Raw genomic sequence first — 25,511 nt, 5'->3', positions numbered from 1 at the left:
CCAAAATTGCTCAGAGAGAAGAAAAGTGAAAAAGAGGATGACTTCATCTAGGCTGTAATGTTAAGTAGGTAGGTGAAAGTATGGGCCTGACATTTCGGACCAGATATGGAACAAAAAACACTGGGATAAAATAAAATAGAAACCCCAAGGATGAGATCCCTCCAGAAGCAGTCTGAAGACAGAATCTGAAAGCACATTTTAGTAGATACATTTTAAGAGTTATGTGACTGCATTCAACAGTTATGGCAGAGGATGACATCTTCAAGGGACAAGACACCATCTAGGAAAGGTTGCTCAATGGTGTAAATGTTGCAGAGACAGAGAAAGATAAGGAATGCATGCCAAAAGAAACAATCGTTCAATTCGGTAACTGAGAGCCCACTGAGAAGAGTTTCACTGAAGTGGCTGTGTAAAACCAGATTGCAAGGTGTTGAACAGTGAGCAATGAGGATGCAGGGGGAATGGATATGGATTTCTCCAAGAGGTCTGACAGTGAAGAAGGCTGGAGAAACCAGCAAGTTCAGCGGAAGTTTTTTGCATTGGAGGATACATGAACATTTTTGTGGACATGAGAAAGGAACCAGCATACAATTCTTTGCATAATTTTGTATTGATCACAGACTAAAAGATTTTAATTTTTTTCAAAAACAGTTTCTGAAATAAAAATTAACACAAAAAATATGTACTTTACTATTTAAACTTAATATAAACTTAAAAGCATTAAAATTTTATAAATTTTATTTTTAAAAGAGTTGTACAATTTTTGTTATTAGACTGCTTCAGAATTTTGCTTCTAGTCTATCATGAGAAATTAAATTTTATTAACATTTGCTATTTTCATTCCAGAAATATTCCTCTGATATAAAGGGTTACACTTAAGTAATTATGTATGCCTTCTTCCCCAACCCTCCTCCCCAAAGACAAAGTATCTTCAGAGTAGTTAATAATTTGGATATTTTTCAACTTGAAGAAGAGAACAATTAGAAATAGTATTCCATTATTTTTAAGTTCTTTAAGATCTAAATTGCTCTTCACAATTATTTTTCATAATTAAACATGCTTATTACATACACATGCTTACATATGAATTTCCTGGCTAAAACACATGCAGCCAACACGAAAAAACAAGTATTAAACCATCCTCACAATCCTAAGAATGCCCTTTGAAATAAGGCACTCATATTTGGAAATAGGATATAACCACCAAATTAAATAAGATGTTTAAAAGAAGACTTTTATTAAGCACAAACAACTTTTAATACATTATCAATACAAATAGGAAAATGTCTTTTAATGAATATGATATATCAAAGATCTGAAGGTTTTCTTCATACTGACACAATAAAAATAATCAATTTTGAAGAAGAATTACAAAGTAAATTTTTTGAGTACACCACTGTCTATTAATAACAATTTAACTATAGTCTAAATTTACTACATCACCTGGGGAGGAAGGTCAACCATTTTTTTATAGAAAGATTTCCTAAACTCTTATTAGCACCATTCAAAGCTTATTATCAGTTGTTCATCTACAAATTGACAGGTCAGGTAAAGCTTTAAAGCAAGTTTTCAGTGCAATGTTTACAGTTCCTTCTTTTAAGATACTTGGAGTCTATGGTCTCAAAGCAAGTTAAATAATGATGCCTTGGTAGTTGCAAGGTGTTAACATGTAGAAAGAAATGTAAAATGGAAAGAAATGAGGCTTATCCTGGCTGTGAAATGTATCTTAATGTATTGCGGCTAATGCTGTAGTATGCCAACGACATGCGGGATTATGAACTGCAGATATGTGGGAAGCTGGTAGCTATTAGCTCTCTGTGGTCATCATTTCGGGATGTCTCAGCTGCTGCCTTTTGAGACTAACCAGTTTCATCCTGTCTCTGATGTGTTCTGCAGTGGAAGCCATGTCACTTGGACTCCCAAAATATTGTTCAGTTCTAAAAATCAAAACAAACAGAAAAACCACAATCAGATTAATAGAAATCCACTGATCACAGCAAATGCAAAAGGGAGCAAAGATTACCATAAATACTATATATGTGATATGGCATTAGTTCATTTGCAGACCATACTGCTTATCTTTGGGTAGTAATTCAGTGGGAGAAACATTTTTAAATGGCATAAAATATATTAAGACATGTTGAGAGACAAACATTAGTGGTATTAAATGTCGTATCATATGTACTTATGATAATCTCAATAGATCAAAAATGCAACCAAACAATGAAACAATAAAGGAAACAATGCAACATTGGAGATATTCTACTTTTCAGTTTGGGGTACATAAGCATACACAAATATAAAATTTGTATGTGTTCTTCAAGGATAAGGGTTATGTACACAAAATGTCTAATATAGCTGGCAAGTAAAATATCTGATTAATGTTAAGGCATCATTTGGGACTTTTAACAGATAAAATCATTTAATGTTATCCCACTTGAAAAGATACTGTATTCAGAGTCACAGAATCTTTTAGAGCTAGAAGAGTTCTTAAAATTACCTGGTTAAGCTCTGTATTTTTTAAGATCAGAAAACTAAGGCCTAGAAAATTAAATGACTTAACTAGGATCACACAGTGGCAAAACCAACATTTGAACTGGTGTCTTCAAGTAATGAATCCAGAGAGATCATCTAATTTCTTTTATTTTTCCAGGACAATGTTACGTAAGATAAATCTGAATAAGCTTGCTGCCAAGCAAACTTTATATAGCATCAACAGGTTATCATATAAATGGAACAGAATAACAATTCCAAATATTAAAGGTGGTGGTTATGAAATCTGAATATACAGTACTAACTTATTTCTCAATCTTAAAAACATGAGGAAATGCTATATGGACTATTTGTAGAACAAAGGAGGAGAACTCCCAGCAAAATTCCTTGTTATAGATGTTCCTAGGCTGACCTGAGTAGAATGGAGATGGTGTTAACAACTGGTTATGAAGCACAGAAATGGGGGTGGGGACTCCCTAGAATGGAACAACCAGAAGGCACCCTCTAATACTGTTACAAGCCAAATTTATAAATTTTTAGATTTTATTCTTTTAAACACTGCAGATATCTAATTATGAATTTACGCTACTTCTGATGGTTCAATTTTGGCTATGACCAAAGATTATCTAAATGCAGACTATGAATTATATTCTTTCAAGGGAATAAAATTATATCTTCCCAAAATCAATTCCAAATAATCATTTGAAGTTCATGACACAATAGCAATGGCACTTATTATGTGTCAGATTGGGGTTTTTTTGTTGTTTTTTCTTTTTTTTAAGATTTTACTTATTATAGAGAGAGAGTACAAGTGGGAGGAGGGGAGTGAGAGAGAGAATCTCGAGCAGGCTCTGCGCCCAGCACAGAGCCAGGCTTTGGGCTGGATCCCACGACCCCGGAGATCATGACCTGAGCTGAAACGAAGAGTATGACACTCAACCGACTGAGCACCCAGGCGCCCCTGTGCCATATTCGTTTTAAGCAACTTATATACATTTAGCTCCTGTAATTCCCCTGCCCCTGTAACCTGAAAAGGTATGAATAATATGTCCCTATTTTTAGATGACGGAATTGAGGCACAAAAAGGCTGAGTGGCTTGCCCAAGGTGTTACAGCTAGTAAGTGGTAGAGTTGAGATTTAAACCCAAGAAATCTGATTCCAGAGTCCACAATCCTATCCATTACACTATACTACAGAGTAAGGATAGATGCATCCAATGATTGGTTTCTCTGTCATCTGAATTAAATATCCTCTGGATTACCTCTAAATTATTTTCACTGAGGTTGAGATCCTCAGGGATGAAGCTCCTTCAGATTCATTTACTGGCCCATTTATTTGCATGAGATTACTTCTTACTTTTATTATTAACTTTTGAAATGGAAAGCAATGTGGGAATCAGGACCCCATCATTTTACAAATGAAGAAATTCAGACTCCATATAGCATAGAGGAAAGAGAATGCGTTCGGAGTTGGACCATCCTGAGACTGTATCCCAATTCTACTTAGAAGCTGTGAAATCCTGAGCACCTCACACTTAATCTTTCTGAGGTTAGGTTTCTACATCTGTAAATCAGGAATAATCATACTGGTCTAGCACTGTTTGGTCAAAAATAATGAGGTGAAGTGTTTAACTTGATGTTTGATATAAGCTCACTAAACATTACACCCCGGCGTTCCCCTTCTCTGCCCTGGATGAAGCCCAGAGGCATCCTACTCCCTCCCATCAGAGCCAAGGCTAGAACCCAGGATACCAACCTTCTACAGCAAGCTGTCAAGAAGCACTGCATTTGACAGCAGCAAGTACCAACTGCTACTGCTGCTAAGAGCTGAGTTTGTATTTCTTTTCATTACAAACCAATTTATTGTGGAACTGAAGATGTGAACCAAAGCTAACTTACTTGGCTTTTTAAAAAACAGATTTTCCTCTCTTGATGATTTCACTTTAAGACCTAACCAATAAAAAGACAAAATTATAAGAACATGTACCATACCCATCAGGATAAACTACAGGAACAGTTAATCTATCCAAAAGTGATTTCCCAACTGCTTCAATTTCATCAAATTGCTCCTCATCATTAATAGCTTCAGGCTCTTCCGGACAGTCTTGCAAAATCTGCAACAAATAAAATGGCAACATCAATCAAGAGATAATAGAAAGGCAATCAAGCTCATGTGAATTCAGTAGATTGAAGGTATTTTTGTTTTGTTCTTAGCATCTCCATGTACACCATTGTACAAGATTGATTACTTGGTGAAGTTGGCTCAAAAAACTCAAATAAAATGAAATACATAATCCTTACTAATAATATATAATTGGAGTACAAAAAGTCTACAGTGATTTCCAAGAAAAAAATAATACTAGACTACTATTCAGAAAGTAAGTTCAAACTGTGCTTAAGAAATATTCCTTCATTTATTCATTATTTATTGTACTAAATGTTTATTTAGCAGCTTGGGATGTGACTGAGATATAGAATTTGACCTCAAACAGCTTACAGATGTCAAAAATGAAAGAAAATATAAATTCAAAACAACATATACTCAGAGTACAAACACATAACTGATGGGATGACCTATATAGGCACTTTACAGTTATTTTAAAAAACTGATCTGCTGACTTACCTGATGTAAACTGATAAGGTTATAATTCAAATACAGGAAGTTCTACAGTCCTTGATAAAATACTATTTTCCTTACCTATTATCATTTAAATTTAACAAGGGGAGGAGAGGAAGAAAGAAACTGCTATAATTTATAACAGGTAAGTCTATAGGTATTGACCCACACTAGTCAATATAGTAGCAAGCCTAGTGAAGACTTGAAAGGTGGCTAGTCCCTCAAATTGAGATGTGCTGTAAGTCCAAGATACACACTAGATTATAAGAAAAAAACTGCAAAATGTGGGGAAGGGAGAAGAAAAAGAAGTATTTATTTTTGCAACTATTTTTGCATTATACTTAATCTAATCTGTTTATTTCAGCATTACTCATAAAAAACTTTATATAAAAATCTAGATTCAACTTAAATACTTTCCCAGTCATTATACTCTATAAGTTGCTTATAGTTATTATGATTATATTTATGCTTACCGGTATAAAACAAAATGCAATAAAGAAGAAAATAATATCTGATAACAAAAAGCTTTACAAAGGTTTGAGCAGTAAAGAACCTTAAATTGTGCTAATTATAAGCATGATAAAGGCCACGTAGCAGAAGAAAAAGGAACATTAATATTCTATGCAAAAAAACTCTCAACCATTTACATTCTTATATGGCCTCATAAAAAAGTCTAGATCTTAAAATCTCCTTGCAGATACATTTTAAGTTTTTACTTAAATTCCAGTCAGTTAACATAGTTTAATTAGTTTCAGGTGTACAATACAGTGATTCATCACTTGCATACACACCTGGTGCTCACAAGTGCCCTCCTTAATCCCATCACCTATTAACCCATTGCCCACTCACCTCCCCTCTGATAACATCTCTGTTCTCTATAATTAAGTCTGTTTCTTGGTTTGCCTCTCTCTTCTTCCCCTCTGCTCATTTGTTTTGTTTCTTAAATTCCACATGTGTAAAATCATATGGTATTTCTTTCTCCGACTGACTTATTTCACGTAGCTTAATACCTTCTAGTTCCATACATGTGGTGGCCAAATGGCAAGATTTCATTTTTTTCTAGCTGAAAAATATTCCATTGTGTATATACCCCACATCTTCTTTATCTATTCATCTATGGATGGGACACTTGGGCTGCTTCCGTAACTTGGGTTACTGTAGATAATGCTGTTATCAACATCAGGGTGCATACATCACTTTGAATTAGTATTTTTGTGTTCTTTGGATAAATCCCTAATAGTGGGATTGCTGGATTTAAGGGTAGTTCTATTTTTAAATTTTTGAGGAAACTCCATACTGTTTTCCGGAGTGGCCTTGCAGATACATTTTGAAAGCAGTATCTTAAAAAGTTATCAGTAGTGTTAGAAATTGGGCCAGTAGTCACCCTTGGACAGGAGGCAGGGGCAGCAGGAACAATGTGATTAAAAGAGGGTGGCAGAACTTCTGGGGTGCTGGTAATGTTCCGTTGTTCAAACAGTGCGCTGATTTCACAGGCATGCTCACTTTGTGAAAATTCATTGAAAAGACCGAATTCAACAAACATTTATGATTTGTACCCTTTTCTGTGTTAATATACTTCAATAAAAACTTTTCATTAAAACAATCAGTATGGGTGCCTGGGTGGCTCAGTCAGTTAAGCATCTGCCTTCGGCTCAGGTCATGATCTCAGGGTCCTGGGATTGAGCCCCCCCATCGGGCTCCCTGCTCAGTGGGGAGTCTGCTTCTCCCTTTCCCTCTGCCCCTCCCCCTGCTTGTTTGTGCATGCTCTAATAAATAAATAAAATCTTTAAAAGAAAAATGAAACAATCAGTAGATAAACAAGTTTAAGCCATTTTATATACTTTCACCTTCATCATTGTTACGCCTATTTTAAACCAACCAAAACACTGACCTACGGAGTTCAGTGACCAGCTCAGCAAGAGTTGACTATAAACACTTTCCAACCGAAGTACATTAGAACACTGCCCAATTCCAGAGATTCCTGGTCACATCTCTTCTGTTCTACAGACGAGGCTATATCACATTTACATCTTCAGTTTCTCACATTTCATATTGTATTGAACATCCCCTACACAGAAACTTTCATTCTGAGAGATCAAAACAAAGTTAACTACATAACAAAGCTCCTCTTCAGAGTGGAAATGTAAGGATTGGTGCTATAAATTTTCTCTGTGCAGTTAAGAAAAGGGCTCGGGCGCCTGGGTGGCTCAGTCGGTTGAGCGACTGCCTTCGGCTCAGGTCATGATCCCAGGGTCCTGGGATCGAGTCCCACATCGGGCTCCCTGCTCTGCGGGGAGCCTGCTTCTCCCTCTCCCACTCTCCCTGCTTGTGTTCCCTCTCTCGCTGTGTCTCTCTGTGTCAAATAAATGAATAAAATCTTTAAAAAAAAAAAAAAAAAGGGCTCTACTGAAAATTTGCCTAAATAACACTACATATTGCATTTTTGGTTTCCGGGACTAATGAATTCATTAAATAAATTCTAGAAAGTAACACATGAAAAAAAGGTTTTACTTTCATCTTTATTCTCATTATTTTTAGCTGGGTAGTCTCTACTTTAAACCTTACAAAATTACAAAGTGCCTTTTAAAAAATTTATGACAATTAGTTGCAGAGGCAAAATGTCCTTTCCTTGCATAATGAAAGTGATGGGAGTTGTGACACCCTAAAGATAGCTCATTCTGGGGGTCAGGTTTGGTAAGAAGAGAAGCACTATTGAGAGACGACTCTTAGATGGTTTTGGATTTCTCCAACCATAGTAAGCCAGCACCGGTATGGATTATACTACCCGAGAATTTGATTTGAACTCTCTAGGACAATATATTATATCTAAACAAACTTTAAACAATGGGATTAATATAAGTTGGAAAAAAACACAGGCTAATCACATAATTACAATATTAAAATTAATACATTTTAAACATATACAATAAATACTACTGAGACTACACTTTTAAAAAAGCGAACCTTTTCAGCATTTGAGTGAAATGCAATAGCCATTTCCAGCCTATGCACTCTCTCTTCAGATGCTATTGTAAATTGTTTCCATACTCTGTTCAGTCGAGGAAGTGTGTCTCCAGATGACCGAGATGTGCAGCGCAGAGACTGACACAACACAACTGTGGCCTGTAGCAACTGTCTTCCATAGTCATAAGTGCTCTAAAAAAGAAAAAGTAAACATGAAATTATAGTAAAAGAATTCTGAAAAGAGAGTCAGGAACGTGTGCAGGAAGGACTGTGGTTGCAAATAGGTAACACTACTGGAAATCAATCCTGAATGACTCCACGGCACTTAACTACTACAAACTAACTGCAGGCATAAAAAAGGATGGGGAAACAATACTTTGAATTTTTTCTTTCTTGTTAGGCTTTGCTCTCTTCTTTTTTTCCCCATCTCATTCTTGTCAATTCCACAGGCCAAAAAGAATGTCTGATCATTCATTAGCCAAAACAAATGGGTGAAGATGGGCTCTTTATAGGTCACTTTTTATCCCATACAGGAAACCACAATTGTTCACTGAGAACTCAATTATTAGGGAAAATAAATTATGATACTTTTCACACATACACAAAATCTGTATTGTTAAACTAACACTGGTGAGATACAGAAACTGGGGTTTCTACTGTACTGATATTAACACATATTTCTTATTAACTTTTGTGAATTAACAGTTGGATTGCCTAAAAAATGGCATAATATAAAACATAAATCAGAGGGAGCATACAGAACCTGTATTCAGGAAAACATAAACCCTCTCAAGTTTATGCAGGCTACTTTTGATGCACCAGCTGACATTTTCTTAGTTCTGTGATATTTCTGGAATAACATAACTAACCTTCTTGGACTTGGAGGGTAAAGTTACATTATAATCATGCAGAAAGCTATTCAAACACTGAGCTTGTAGAAAAGGAAGATAACCAGTTCTGCACCTGTGCAACATCAACAAATTTTCTATGCTTTTCCAGTAAAACTTTCGTTTCCTGAGCATCATCACCCAATCTGATGTGGGTCTTAAGCAGGGCATCCAGAAGTTCACTTAGCCATTCTACTGCCTAAATAAAAATAAAGAACAGTGAAGCTGGATCCATAACTCTTATTATATCAAAACACCATATTTATAAAAAGAAATTTACTACCATATGATTAATTAATCTATTAGTTATAACCTAAGTGCTTAATAGCTTATTTCATTAAATGAAAGCTATATGAATTAATGACTTTTCCTCCCCCTCAAAATTTTTAAGATCTAAGGACAAGATACATTAAAGAGAAGCACTTTTTTAAAATTAATAGCACATGATTTATATTAATAGATCAAGTGTTCTCCTTAATGTCTAAGCACTGGGTATTACAGAAGACTGATGAATCACTGAAATCTACCTCTGAAACTAATAATATAACACTATATGTTAATTAACTGAATTTAAATTAAAAAAAAAAAAAGATCATGTGTTTATATAATATGGATCTTACTGGAATCTAATTACAGATTTATGTTACTATTTAAAATCATAAAGTTCCTCTAAGTCAACCTGAAATGATGTTCTCTGATGCTAAGTACACAAAGATAGCATATGGCTCATCTAGTTGAAAAACCCTCTTGCATGTTAAAAAAGCAATGTGCTATACCAGCCTTAATCCTAGCATGTAACTAACAAGTAAGTCAACAATAATAAATAATAAATAATCCCAATTTCTCACTCAATAGAGGATTTCATTGAGAAGATAAGTCAAATGAGACCAGTAAAATAACTGGAAGTAAAAAACCACTTTATTATTTTAATAAGGTAAACTAGAATTTGACTTAATCCATTTACTTTCTAAGAACCATGAAAAGTACACTTTTTTTTTTTTTTTTTTTACAGTTAGGTGAAATCAATCTTTTAAGAGAATACAACTACATCATGTGCCTGATTGATCTTTTACCTGGGCAGCATCTTCTTCACATTTAAACAACTGTACCATCTGAAGCATCTTTAACCTTCGCACATCTACCATGTCTTCACATCTAATAAACCCAAACATAAAGGCAGAACATCATTTCAGTTTCATTAATAACTATTTTAACATCATCATCTGGCACACATGTTTTGTAGTATATTAAAATACTTAATCCTATTTACCATGGAGACTTCAACTACTTTGTATTGATGTGTAAGAATTTTAAGGGTATCTGTTACATCAAAATACTTCAAAACTTCAAAATACCTGAAAGACACCTAACTACAAACCCTCTTGAGGATAGAATGGATTCTGGGAAATACTGAAGCAAAGCATGAAGTAGTACACTAAAACCCAAAGAAATCTCTGTTGCCAGTTAACATTAAACAAGCTTCAAAGATAAACATATAAAGTTTCTCAAATACTCATTTTGAGGATGATGCTCCAAGGAAATAAAACAAAAAAAGTTTTGAGGAAGGATACTGTATCGTAATTAAAGGGTCTATCCAACAAGAAGATCTAACAATCGTAAGTAATTATGCTCCTAATTTGGGAGAAGCCAATTATATAAACCAATAACAAAATTAAAGAAACACATTGATAATAATACAATAATAGTAGGGGACTTCAACAGTCCACTCACTGCAATGGACAGATCATCTAAACAGAAGATCAACAAGGAAACAAGGGCTTTGAATGATACACTGGACCAGATGGACTTCAAAGATATATTCAGAGCATTCCATCCTAAAACAACAGAATATACATTCTTCTCGAGTGCACATGGAACATTCTCCAGAACAGATCACATACTCGGTCACCAATCAGGTCTCAAATGGTACCAAAAGACTGGGATTATTCCCTGCATATTTTCAGATCACAATGCTTTGAAACTTGAACTCAGTTACAAGAGGAAATTTAGAAAGAACTCAAATACATGGAGGTCAAATACATGGAGGGTAAAGAGCATGGAAGTTAAAGAGCAAGTTAAAATGTGTCAATTAGGAAATTAAAGAATTCAAAAAATTCATGGAAACAAATGAAAATGAAAACACAACTGTTTAAAACCTTTGGGATGCAGCAAAGGTGGTCCTAAGAGAGAAATATATAGCAATACAAGCCTTTCTCAAGAAACAAGAAAGGACTCAAATATACAACCTAACTTTATACCTAAAGAGCTGGAGAAAGAACAGCAAATAAAACCTAAACCCAACAGGAGAAGAGACTTATCAAAAAGAAAAGAGAAAGGACCCAAATGAATAAAATCATGAATGAAAGAAGAGAGATCACACCAACACCAAAGAAATACAAACAATTATAAGAACATATTATGAGCAAATATATGCCAACAAATTAGGCAATCTCGAAGAAATGGATGCATTCCTAGAAACGTATAAACTACCAAAACTGAAACAGGAAGAAATAGAAAACCTGAACAGACCCATAACCAGCAAGGAAATTGAAGCAGTAATCAAAAATCTCCCAACAAACAAGAGTCCAGGGCTGGATGGCTTTCCAGAGGAATTCTACCAAACATTTAAAGAAGAATGCCTATTCTTCTGAAGAAATGGAAGGAAAACTTCCAAACTCTTTCTATGAGGCCAGCATTACCTTGATCCCCAAACCAGACAAAGACCCCACCAAAAAGGAGAATTACACACTAATATCCCTGATGAACATGGATGCCAAAATTCTCACCAAGATACCAGCCAGTAGGATCCAAATGTACATTAAAAGGATCATTCCGGGGCACCTGGGTGGCTCAGTCAGTTAAGCGTCTGCCTTCAGCTCAGATCATGATCCCAAGGTCCTGGGATTGAGCCCCCCATTGGGCTCCCTGCTCAGTGGGGAGTCTACCTCTCCCTCTCCATCTGCCTGTTCCCCAGCTCATGCTCACTCGCTCTCTCTCTCTCAAAAATAAATAAAATCTTTAAAAAAATTAAAAGGATCATTCACCACGACCAAGTGGGATTTATTCCTGGGCTGCAAGGGTGGTTCAACATCCACAAATCAATCAACGTGATACACTACATTAATAAAAAAAGGGCAAGAACCATATGATCCTCTCAATAGATGCAGAAAAAGCATTTGACAAAGTACAGCATCCTTTCCTGATTAAAACTCTTCACAGCGTAGGGATAGAGGGAACACACTTCAATATCATAAAAGCCATATATGAAAAGCCCATAGTGAATATCATCCTAAATGGGAAAAAACTGAGAGCTTTTCCCCTAAGGTCAGGAACACAACCGGGATGTCCACTCTCACCACTGTTGTTCAACATAGTACTAGAGGTACTAGTCTCAGCAATCAGACAACAAAAAGAAATAAAAGGCATCCGAATTGGCAAAGAAGAAGTCAAACTCTCACTCTTTGCAGATGACAAATACTCTATGTGGAAAACCTAAAAGACTCCACCCCCAAATTGCTAGAACTCATACAGGAATTCAGCAAAGTGGCAGGATATAAAACCAATGCACAGAAATCAGATGCATTTCTATACACTAACAATGAGACAGAAGAAAGAGAAAATAAGGAGTCAATTCCATTTACAATTGCACCAAAAACCGTAAGACACCTAGGAATAAACCTAACCAAAGAGGCAAAGTGTCTCTACTCAGAAAACCATAGAACTCTCCTGAAAGAAATTGAGGAAGACACAAAGAAATGGAAAAACATCCCATGTTCATGCATTGGAAGAACAAAGATTGTTAAAATGTCTATGCTACCTAGAGCAATCTATACATTCAAAGCAATCCCTATCAAAATACCATTGACATTTTTCACAGAGCTGGAACAAATAATCCTAAAATTTGTATGGAACAGAAAAGACCCCAAACAGCCAAAGGAATGTTGAAAAAGAAAATCAAAGCTGGTGGCATCACAATTCCAGACCTCAACCTCTATTACAAAGCTATAATCATCAAGACAGTATGGTACTGGCACAAAAACAAACACGTAGATCAATGGAACAGAACAGAGAGCCCAGAAATGGACCCTCAACTCTACAGTCAACTAATCTTCAACAAAGAAGGAAAGAATATCCAGTGGAAAAAAGACAGTCTCTTCAACAAATGGTGTTGGGAAACTTGGGACAGCCACATGCAGAAGAATGAAACTGGACCATTTTCTTACCCCATACACAAAAAGAGAGACTCAAAATGTATGAAAGACCTAAATGTGAGATAGGAATCCATCAAAATCCTAGAGAAGAACACAGGCAGCAACCTCTTCAACCTCGGCTGCAGCAACTTCTTGCTAGATACGTCTCCAAAGGCAAGGGAAGCAAGGGCAAAAATGAACACTGGGATTTGATCAAGATAAAAAGCTTTTGCACAGCAAAGGAAACTGTCAACAAAACCAAAAGACAACTGACAGAATGGGAGAAGATATGTGCAAATGTCTTATCAGATAAAAGGCTAGTATCCAGAATCTATAAAGAACTTATCAAACTCAACACCCAAAGAACAAATAATCTGATCAAGAAATGGGCAGAAGACATGAACAGATATTTCTCCAAAGACGACATCCAAATGGCCAACAGACACACAAAAAGACGCTCAACATCACTCATCATCAGGGAAATACAAATCAAAACCACAACGAGATACCACCTTCATACCGGTCAGAATGGCTAAAATTAATAAGTCAGGAAATGACAGATGTTGGTGAGGATGTGGGGCAAGGAGAACCCTCTTACACTGTTGGTGGGAATGCAAGCTGCTGCAGCCACTCTGGAGAACAGTATGGAGGTTCCTCAAAAAGTTGAAAATAGAGCTACCATACAATCCAGCAACTGCACTACTAGGTACTTACCCCAAAGATACAAATATAGTGATCTGAAGGGGCACCAGCACCCCAATGTTTATAGCAGCAATGTCCACAATAGCCAAACTATGGAAAGAGCCCAAATGTCCATCTACAGATGAATGGATAAAGAAGATGTGGTATTTATATAGAATGGAATACCACTCAGCCACCAAAAATTGAAATCTTGCCATTTGTAATGACATGGCTGGAACTAAAGGGCATTATGCTAAGCAAAATAAGTCAGTCAGAGAAAGACAAGTATCATATGATCTCATTCATATATGGAATTTAAGAAATGAAACAGAGGATCAAAGGAGAAGGGAGGGAAAAATAAAACAAGATGAAATGAGAGAGGGAAACAAACAAGAAGAGATTTAATCATAGGAAACAAAATGAGAGTCACTGCAGGCGGGGAGACGTGATGGGATGGGGTAACTGGGTGATGGACATTAAGGAGGGCATGTGATGTAATGAGCACTGGGTATTATATATGATGGATGAATCACTGACCTCTACCTCTGAAAATAATAATACACCATATGTTAATTAATTTAATTTAAATTTTAAAAAGACAGTGAACAATGTAAGTGTCCAACAGAAAAATGAAAAATTGTGGAATATTCATGGAAAACATATTTTATAGCAGTGAAAAGACTGACCCACTCATGAATTATTGGTTTTAAGTCTCTCAAACATAATCTGAGCTTTTTCTTTAAAACGGCATTTTAATAAAGCTTGCAAATAAAAAAAAGTTAACACTTTTCATTATATTACATTACCCAAAGTAATATCTAATTTTGAATTTAAAAAAAAAACAAACAAAAACACTCCATCTATGTTCCAAAGAGGAAAAAAAAACTCTATTGATCTCTGGGTGTAGAGAGACACAATTCAGTGTTTTAAAATTTTACAGTGATGTACAGATTGAACTTTCAAGGTGACTTTAGCTAACTCAGCTCTGATCCATTCCCTTCGTCCTCACGCAATTCCATGTACTTTAGAGGAAGGGGGACCTCACTACAGTCTCAAACACTAATGACCAGTTACCTAGAAGGCACTGAGCTCCACGACAGTCAGTGTTCTTAAAGAAGCTGAATAACAATATAGAAACCATTGTCACAAGGGTATTTTTTACAAGAATGACCTTTATAAAAGCCCATAACATAGTACTAAAATGAATTTGGTTAAAGTAATTCTAACAAGGGACTAAAAGGAAGTGATGATGAGAAGTACTTTTACAATCTGAAGGTAAACAATGTAAGACATTTTAATGATGAAGATGATATCATAGATATATTTAATGCATACTGTCAGGTGTCAGATAATGTGCTTCACGGTCTCAACTATTAGGTTGGTCCCATTTTGGGCAGCAGACTTTTAAACAAACAATGTGGTGAGTGCTACTGCAGAGCTATGTAAAAAGTTCTATGGGAGCGGGGAGGAACAAGTAACTAACATGCCTTACAAATCTGAAAAGCTTTCCAAAAATAAGTATCTCTGAGTCTTGAAAAATAAGTAAGAATCCACCAGGTAGAAAGTGAAGAAAGAAGTATTCTAAGTCATAGATTCATGAAACAGCACGATGCATTCAGGAAAATAAAAACAACTGTGTCTGTATGGGAAAGATGTAGGAGATAAGATTATGCAGGATTGAGTTATGAAGTCTCCTACACTATTTCAAGGAGACTGAACTTCATCTGAGAAAACAGGAAATCATTGAGCGGGGTTTTATGATTAGATATGCACTTTACAAAGATTATTCTCATGTACAACAGACTAGAGAGGATCAAGGCCAGAGGCAGGTAAGAGAGAAGATCTTAAATAGAAAATGTTCAGGATTCAGAGACAGCAAAACTTAAGATATTTGATCAGGCTATACAGGATGAGGAAGAGTATGATTTTAGGATAAATTCCAAATTTGGTAGCTAATGGTAACTTTAACCTAGATAGGAAATTAAAAGAGAAGAGCAAGTATCTGGACATACTAGGTTTCAGGAATGTGTGGGGCATCCACCCAGAGATACTAGTAGGCCAAGTGTAATTATGGGTTCAAAGCATAGGACAGGAGTCTGGGTCAGAACCATAAATACTCAATCACAATCAAATAAAAGAAAGTCATTCAAGTAGTGAAACTGTCCAGGGAGAACACATAGAATAAGAGGACTTGGCCTCAAAACAAACCCTGAAAGCAGTGAAGTTAGCTAGAGGACAAGAAACCAGTGAAGAAAACTAAGAAGAAACAGAATGCCAGGATCATGAGGGTGTTTTCAAAAGACAAAGTTGTCAGCTAGTTTCAAGAAGAAAAAGTCGGTTGTGTCCAATGCTACTCAGCGTGATCAAGCAATATGAAGACCAAAAGTACTCCCTGGATTTTGAGCAAGATCAAGTATTTATTACATGGTAATTACAAAGTCACTGGTGACATCAGTAAGAGCAAGTTCAGTGAAATGGTGAAGGCAGAAGTCAGACTGAGGAGGGTTGAAAAGTAAATGGGAGGCAGGGAGGAAATAGTATGAGTGTAGATTAGACCCTCAAATGACTTAGCTGTCAGGAAAGAGAATTCTAGGGCTAGAAGACAAAGAAAGGGCTGAAGAGGAAAGTATATGCATGTGTGTAATTTTTTTTTTAAATGAGAGACTTAAGCATTTAAATGAGAGGCAGAGATCAGAGTAGAGAACGAGAGTAGACAGGGAAGACATGAGGGTAAACTTGGCTTATTAAGAACAGAGCTATAGCATCCTTTGTGATTAGAATAAAATAATGAAATGGGTTAAGTTTGCAGGTGAGGCTAGAAGGAACTTCTGCCTAATGAGTATTTTCTCTGTGACACAGAGATAATTTGTGAGGTTTTGCTGATACCTTAAAATTTCTAAGTGTGCAAAAATTTCATACAACCATGCTACACTGTATATACTTTCATATATTAATTTAATCCTTTACTTTGTAATGCTCTCTCAGTTGCTACTGCAAATTGAATTTTCAAAGAATCCTGTAAATTCCTGCCTCTATACAAAATAAAACTAAATAGCCTCTTACCCAGAGTCTATTGTCTAATCCTTTCAGAGCAAATACGAGTACAAAGAATGCGTGACAATTTGTGAGTCAGAAGTTTAGATGAAGAAACTGATCTATGTAGATGACACATTTAATAGCAACTCTAAACCAAATGAAAATGGAAAAGCAAAATTCTCCAAAAAGGAGAAAAAGGGTTTTCTTAAAAGATGAAAGAGTCATAGGCTATACTGGAGACATGGAATACCAAGTATTTGGGTGCAAATGAAATTTTACCACTGAATTAAAAAGGGGAGAAGTAACATTAGTTGAACAAATTGTCATTATTTGTTAGTACAATTATATACAATAATTACACTCACCAAAACCTACTACATGCCTACTATATTAACAGGTTAGAACTTCTATTTTGTATGGAAAACAAATTTTATCACTTCTCATTTTATTATGTTATTTTAGCAAAAATTAACATTAACAGTCAAACTTTGCCTTTGTTTCCTAAGCTGCATATCTTCCATCACTCCTTGTATGTGGTCCACATTTTCTTTATTTTCAATGGTTACATCCTTTCCATAGGCCCAGGATGCCTGATTGGAGATCTGATCCAGAAGTCCTTGACCTTTTTCACGCAAACCTTGTAATCCTACATCTAAAACAAAAGTTCCTAGATTTAATCTCTTAAACAAAGGAGGTGCTTTCCCTCCCTCAAGTAAATCCTCTCAGCAGATATTGTACTTGGATTCCAAGCACGACAGCTTTGTACATTAAACTATCTTGGGATGGGGTTCTCTGAACACTTCAAGCAATAAAACCCTTAAATGTGGTTTCAATTGAGCTCCCTTCTCATGCCAAATTCTGCCTAAAGAGAATTTCCTAAAGGTTAATTTCCACTGATGATAATTATTTTTGAAAACTGAAAGCAGGAAGAAAGTGTGAAAATTTCTATTTTGGCTAGTAATATTTTTCAATTTGTTTCCTTTGTGCTTTTATGTAGTCCAATTTTTAGAACAAGGCAAACATTTTGTTCAAAATAACGTATAAGAGTTACAAAACTTCAAAGCATTCAAGCAATGCATTATCACTGAAAAAGGATGCTGAATATTTTGAGTTCAGGCATCTTCCAGCTTACACCTAACGAAAAGCAATATTTAGGATAGATTTACAGTATTCCAAACCAGACAAGCACACATGAATTCTTCTTTTCTTTTTTAAAGGAGAAGTATGGCTCTAGAAAACTTCTGATGCTTTGAAATAAACTGCATTTGGCAAATTAATTACAAAATACGTATTATGCCTATGTGTTAAAATAACAAAGGCTGCTAACAAGTAAAATACCCATACAAATATGATTTTTCAAATGCATTCCCTCAAATCCTTTTCAATAATTAATTAATTTGGTTCAATCACGTGTCACCACTTTCTACTAAATCTGTCTTACTTAGCTTTCTGCTTCCTGGCCTCCATTTCCCTTTGCCCTCCTATCCTACCCAGAACAACCCTCCGTTCCCATTTGTACATCCACTATCTCCCCTCTCCAGTCATGACCTAAGGAAATTCACTGTATCTCCTTCCTACTGTAGTAAAATGTAAAAGGCCTTGGTGTCAAGTGAAATGGGATCATCCTCCCCTTGGGAGAGTAGGTAACCTTGGCAATATTCCCAATTTGGAGAAACAAATGCACAGAACCAAACCGACTATTTATTCACAAGGTTAGGATATAGCAACAACAAAAATCATTGCATAAAACACAGTTTGGGGCATACAGGATTTACCACAGAACACTTCACAGCTAATTACAGCTTATGCATGCACTATAAATAACTGTTCATAGTATATGCAAGACATAGCACCTGTAGATATAGCTGGATAAAGAAGAAAGGCTAAAGGCCCAATGAAGGAAGGATGACTGACTATCAATGAAAAATAAACATTTTAGCACGTATTACACCCTTCAAGGGAATAAAACCTATTTTATACTAATTTTTCCTGTGTTTCCTATAAATAATTATAATTAGTTCAGTATAAGTTGACTTGTCTAACAATAGTAATGATATTTCTAAAAAAAGGAACCCTTATGTTTCAGCATTTTTAAAATCTGCTTACCAACACTTTTCAGCTTCTCTTCAAGCAGTTTTAAAGTCTGCTGAATCGATGCTCCATCAGCTGGTGCTACATCTACGCACAACATCCCTAATAAGCCATCCAACTGCTGAGACAACTAAAGCAGAGGGACACCAAAGAGATAACCCTGATGTAATCAGCATCTAAAGTGTTTAATGATTAATGAGGTTTACATCTAATGAGGTTATCACAATTACACTTGAAAAAGACTATGCTGTTAAAAGACAAGGACTAATAATTAGAATACATGTTATCTGAAAAGACAGAACAAATAGATGCATGCACCAGGAAAACGAAGATTTATATCCAGGTCAGCAGAATATAAGAAAGTACTGAATCTTCCATTTCAATCTATGTTATAAAGCATAAACAGAGAAACAATCAAAATGAAATACATCTACTAGGTTGGTACACTATTTAGACAAAAAAGGTTTAGTTGCATGCAAAATGACTTAAAAATGAAAATTAAAAAAAATCAAAGACTTTTATCATCTCCCCACAAGTAAATTATTTTATTGTTCCAGAAAAATAATTAGGAGACATGCAAACCTGCAAAATTTATGTGCAGATAAGTGTTCAGATCATTTGAAGAACAGAAAAGCAATCAGAGTACACTTACATCTTGGGCAACACCATGAAATTCAAGAGCTGCTTGTAAGAGATTCTGCCTAAATTCCAGCTGACTGGCCTGTCGATAGCAAACATCACTAAGTTGTTGCTGCAGTGACTTCAGTTCTACAAGATCTTCCTCATCCCCAGCATTTAAGAGTGCTGCAATTTGCTGATTAAGTTCCACATACACTGCAAACCATTCCTGTAACAGACATGTTGTAAATTAAGGATCAAATTGGCTCCTGAAGAACTACATTACATTTTATAATTCCTCCAGATAAACTAAGTAACATTTATGATAATTTTGTAAGGCAAAAATTACTTAAAGTGAGGATGAGAAGCCCTCAACCCCCAAATCCTTGCACATGACCCCCAGAACTCACTCTTGTCAACATCAATATCTATCGTATATCTTCATCCTGGTCTCTAAATGTTTCCTTTCCTTTCTTGTTCTACCTGAAACCTGTCCATCCTTAGAGAAAATTATTACCAGACCATTTCTCCCTCTCTCTCAAAACCCACATCTCCTTTAAAGTGCATGCTCTTGGATGACATCCTTCCAAACCTTTCCCATTAAGCACTCTCTTCCGGGGAGTTTGACAAAGGTCATGGCCCTCCTCTTTGGGCCAGCCTTCCCACCGACCCCCACCATGTACGCATCCACGCAGCACTCTTAACTCTGTACCAATTCCCTCTCTCACTTGCAACCATCCTGTCCCCACCCTACCTCAGCTACCTACTCCAGCACATGTGAATTCTTGTCATAATCATGTATTACTATACAGCTCCCAGATCTTCAAGAATCTCATTCTCCAGTCCCCAGCTACCGACTCTCTCATTCACACACTTTAGGACACTCACTCCTCCAACCCGATGAGATCGCCCAATCCACTGACCTGCTGCTTCATGGTCCAGCACTGAAGAGTCTCACGCCCTCACTTCTATCTTTGGTCAGAGGCTAGAATCACCTCTCAGAGCACAACCCATGCTCATGCCCTGCTCTCTTCCTTCCATCCAATCCACCTGTCAAGACCTCAGACCTGGTTTCTCTGCCTACTGTATACCTACACCAGAGTAGCAACATGCTTGGATAGTAACAACAATGCAAACAGCTGTCTTTTAAAAGTTATAGTACATATAAATATATAGACTCTCTCCATATAAAAATATATAAAGTGTATATAAATAACCTCAAATAGGCCTTCAGCAATCCTATTACATTTCTCTAGTCAATTCATTTTCCCCACTCTCTCATGATTATTTGTTTTCTTCACTCCTTAAATCTCAACTCCCTTTCCCCCTCTTCATTCTCAGCCAAAAATCTAACTTAATTCAATAGGAAGCAATCAGAAGAGAACTCTCATCTTCTCACCGACAAATCTGTGACCCTCCCTCTTTCTGCAGCCCTACGCTTTGCCCTCGCCACTAAAATAGCAGATGAACTGTCCCCGTTTCTCAGGCAGCCACATCACTTGCGCTATCTCTGTCCTCTGTTGCCTACACAAGGCTTTGCCCTTGCACTTATCTTCTCTCTCACATCATCAATTCATTCTTTTCAACTGGATTATATCCACCAGCATACAAATAAGCTGCAGTATCTTATATTAAAAAACAAAATATACACTTAAGATGTGTATTTTATGTAACATATATTACTCTACATAAATTAAACTTCAATTATCAAGACCAAGACCATCCCTTAAAGGAGTACCCTATACAAATTCTATCTTCTATTCCCCATTCTCTTTTTAACCCATTCTAATCAGGATTTTGTCCTTCCTGCTCTTAGCAAATTCTCAGTCTTTATCTTATTTGGGCCTTTCAGTTGCGTTTCACAAAAGCAACCACTTCCTCCTTGAAATGCCTTTCTCTATTCTTCCCTCAGACACAACAGCTCTGCTGGCCCTCCTTCTGCTTCCTGACCTCTAAGTTTAGGAGTGACCTGGGGTTCAGCTTTCCAAAGGCTCTTTTCTTCTGAATCAATACTCTTTGGGCTTGGATGAGTTCATCTAGTCTCATGCCTTTAAATAACATCTATATGCTGATAATTCCCACATTAATATCCTCACCTTGTCCCCTTCCCTGAACTCAACAGTGATACCCAAGTGTCTACTCACTATCTCCATTTGGATGAATATTAGACATCTAAAATTTACCCTGTCCCCGAAGCTACTCATTCTGTAGCTCCCAAGCTGCTTCTCTCCCAGTGTTCCCCAACTTAAGAGTGGCTAAAGCCAAACACCTGATTTTTCTAAGAGCAAGTCTTGCTGGCTCAACCTAAGGAATCTGACAACTTCTCATTACATCTACTGCCTTCATTCTATTAGTCTCCTGTCTTCTGTTTTGTTGTTTGTCCCTAGTCCTTATTTTCCATATGGTAGCCAGAGACCTTTTAAAAACATAAATCAGTTCTCTGCTCAAAAATCCCTCCAATGATTTCATGTAACATTTAAAATAAATGTCAAGGGGTGCCTGGGTGGCTCAGTCAGTTAAGTGTTGTCTCCAGCTCAGGTCATGATCCCAGGGTCCTGGGATCGAGCTCCACATTGGGTTCCCTGCTCATCGGGGAGTCTGCTTCTCCCTCTGCCTGCCGCTCCCCCCACTTGTGCTCTCTCTCTCTGACAAATAAATATTTAAAAAAAAAATAAAATAAATGTCCACTCCCTTTTGTGGGCTAAATGGACATGATTTGGCCCCTGACTCTCAGAAACGTTGTTTTATGTGACTCCTTACCTTGCTCACTGCACTGCACCACCACCAACATACCTGCTGTTCCTTTGCAATGGCAAGTAAGCTCCAACCTACAGTGTTTTTACTTCTGTGTCCTCAATCTGAGCTGCCTTTTGCTTGAATTACTCCTTCATATCATTTCAAGGTTTCTGATTAAATGTGATCTCCTCAGAGAAGCCTTTCCTAAAAGCACTGCCTTACCTGCTCTCCACTCCCTCTTTCCCAATATGAATTTAAGTTCCATATTATAAGACAGTGCTAATATACCAAGAGCCTAGAACAACATGTGACATTTAGTATGTGCTCAGTTAATATGTACTGAATGAACATATAAAACACTTTACGTCAGACATTGTAGATTAGCCGACATTAAATTAAGTAGGTAACAGGAACTGCTCTAAATGTGGTCTACTCTTGTGGCCTGTACCTAAAACTTGGGTTTCTCTAATTTGTCATATTGTTTTATTGCTTGAACTACTATGAAATCTCTCAATATTATTATACAGACAATGTAGTCAGATGTAGAGAAAAGAACAATGGATTTGAAAGACGAACTCAAAGTCTTTTCTCCTTACAAAGGGTGTCATCTTCATTAAGTCACTTATCTCTCAGAACCTGTTTCTTTATAGCAGTGATTTTCAACTGGGGGCTATTTTGCTTCAGAGGGAATATTTTGCAATATTCAGAGACATTTTTGGCTGTCACAACTGGGAGGGCACAATGCTAATGCATCTAGTGGGTAGAGGCCAGTGATGCAGCTAAATTACCCTATAATGCACAGGACAGCCCCTACACCAAAGATCTACCTGGCCCAAAGTATCATAGGGCCAAGATTGAGAAGCCCTGTTCTGTACAACAGTGATGATATTATCTGTCTTATCTATCTTACTGGTTATTGTATAAATTAATCACATAATATTATCTGTAAAATACTTTTGAAACATAGAGTGATTATAAAGGTTAATGGAGATGGATTTAAAGCAGAAAATACAACTTGAGAAAAATATCACATTAGTGTTCTAAAATAGAAAGGGATTTCATAGTCTTCCCAAAGTACTTATAAATTTAGTTAATGCTCTAAATAAATAGATCCAATTCTTTGAAGAAGTAACAGTCATGATTCAGAGAAAAATAGCAGACTAAAGGATTAGCATCCAGGGTCACTATGTTTTACAGTAAGAACGATCTATATCATTTTACCAGGGGTGCTTACTAAAAATACCTAAGCTCCACCCCTGACCTACTAAATCAGAGTCTGTGGGCATATGGCTCTGCAACAGGCAGTTTAACAATCACTTCAGGTGACTTCTAGGACCACTAAGGTTTAAGAACAACCATCCTAGAATTGATTTTTTCCTAATCTTAATCTGTAAAATAAAGGCCCTAGTAACCAGGACAAGGATGCAAACAATTTAAGAACCAGTATTTTTCTTGAAATTAACACTTTAAATTAAAGAAACTCACATTAGGAACTGAGGTTGTCCTAAAGAAATAATCGGTCTCCCTGAGATGTAAGGAAAAAAAAATCTGGCATGCACAGACACACACACACACACACACACACTCTCTCTCTCTCTCTTCAAATTAATCAAAATGTTTCTTCCTAGGAAATAGGAGAATATAAAATTTATAGAACCTTAGGCGAATAGGCTGCATTCAGTTCAGTTTTGGCCATCCTCTGGCCCACCTTTTATGAACATTTAACTGCATAGAAAAAAAAAAATCAATTCCAAGACATGTAATTTAGAATTAGATGGTAGGTAAGATGAGCTTGAATGCTCACATACTAAGACAGAGGTAGTCATCAGTATTGACACTGGAATCATGCGGGAACTGGTGGTGATGCACAGCTGGTGAAGTAATGGGTATTTATACTTAAACCAAGAAACAGGAATCCCAATCTAGGAGGAAAGAAACACTGCCAGCTCACTTAATTAAAGGTAGTATGTTGGTGAGATAGGTGCTGACTCTTCATGTACGTCTGTTTTGCTGCTTACTATTAGGCATAACACAACAGTGTTCTCTTTGAAGACCAAAAGTCAACATTGTGAGATGGGAGATATATGAATGGAATCCTAAAGCTTCAGAGATTTATACTTCTGCACATTCCTATGATGTGTTTTTCCTAACAACACCTACCTCAACCCAAAAGATAAAATAAGATTACTGAACTAAAACACTTTAAAATGTATTTTAAGTATAATCATTTTCTTCTACCTCTGATATTTTTTGTTGTGCTTACCTCGTATTAAAAAAACAAACTTTATGACACTCCTTGACAAAGAACTACATATTACTAAGATTCTCATTTTCTGCATATTAATACTAAATATTCTAATAAATTTGGGAAATTTTTTAGTTTTATGAATTATGCTTTTATGAAGAATCTAAAATTTAATACTTGACAGTGATTTAATACAAAATGGTATGTTAATTTCTATCCCTATTAAGCAATCAACACACTAGAAATTTGTCATAATTTCACTAAGACCTGAACAACTCCAACATATGCTTTAAAGTGTTGACTCTTATTTACAAAGAGAAAAGAAAGCTTTTAATAAAATATTAGAACATCATAAGCTAATATACTCATCCTGCATCAACCTATTCTCAAGGTGACAATGTAGTGCCACCTATTGGTTAAAACAGTGCAATTCTCATTTGTAAACCTTGTAGAATGAAAAATTTCAAACTATTCAAAAGTGGAAAGAACAGTATAATGAACCCCATGTGTCATCCATCTTCAATAACTATCAACTCATGACCAATTCTGTTTCTTCTATACTCCCATCCAATTTGTCCCCACCTTCCAATTTTGAAACTAACATACATCATTTAAAGAAATGAAATCCGTAAGTCATCAATGTTTCTTTTCTTTGAGCACTATGTCCCTGAATGCAAACATCCACATATGAGCATATGTCCTCAAGTATTAAGAGAATAGGAATGAAAAAAATGCTGTTATCTTAAGCACATCCACGAAATTTAGCTTTCTCTGAGAGCGAGCTAGTAAGCGAGTGAGACAGACAGAGAAAAATATAGAAAGGGAGAGAGACAGAAATACAGAGATATAGAGAGGGGAAAAAGAATTTCATGAGTATGAAGAGACTGGTGTTTCAACCCTTGTCCAGCTATCCAGTGATCGAAAAATGTTCTCTCTCAGTTTGTTCATGTATAA

At 36.2% G+C, this 25,511-nt stretch overlaps 1 protein-coding gene across 8 annotated transcripts in view; it reads right to left on the bottom strand.

Annotated features, from left to right (window-relative positions):
* The window catches only part of SESTD1 (SEC14 and spectrin domain containing 1), a 151,131-nt gene that overhangs the window by 8,075 nt on the left and 117,545 nt on the right, over window positions 1–25,511 (bottom strand). For 5 of the 8 annotated variants that reach the window (XM_035007629.1, XM_035007628.1, XM_035007631.1 and 2 more), the window contains 8 exons: window positions 19,611–19,805; window positions 18,974–19,088; window positions 17,360–17,519; window positions 10,034–10,115; window positions 9,037–9,159; window positions 8,074–8,265; window positions 4,485–4,606; window positions 721–1,937 (listed from right to left, as the gene is read on the bottom strand). In XM_035007629.1, the coding sequence (XP_034863520.1) occupies window positions 1,808–1,937; window positions 4,485–4,606; window positions 8,074–8,265; window positions 9,037–9,159; window positions 10,034–10,115; window positions 17,360–17,519; window positions 18,974–19,088; window positions 19,611–19,805 (1,119 nt within the window). In that variant the 3' untranslated portion in view covers window positions 721–1,807. Of the gene's footprint in view, window positions 1–720; window positions 1,938–4,484; window positions 4,607–8,073; window positions 8,266–8,942; window positions 9,160–10,033; window positions 10,116–17,359; window positions 17,520–18,973; window positions 19,089–19,610; window positions 19,806–25,511 lie in introns of those variants that run through there. The other 3 variants (XM_035007633.1, XM_035007632.1, XM_035007635.1) reach the window with 2 other exon arrangements.

Source organism: Mirounga leonina, unplaced genomic scaffold, assembly GCF_011800145.1.
Source record: "Mirounga leonina isolate KUSES-001 unplaced genomic scaffold, KU_Mleo_1.0 Mir_151, whole genome shotgun sequence".
Lineage (NCBI taxonomy): Eukaryota > Metazoa > Chordata > Mammalia > Carnivora > Phocidae > Mirounga > Mirounga leonina.
This window is presented reverse-complemented; position numbering and strand designations above follow the sequence as displayed.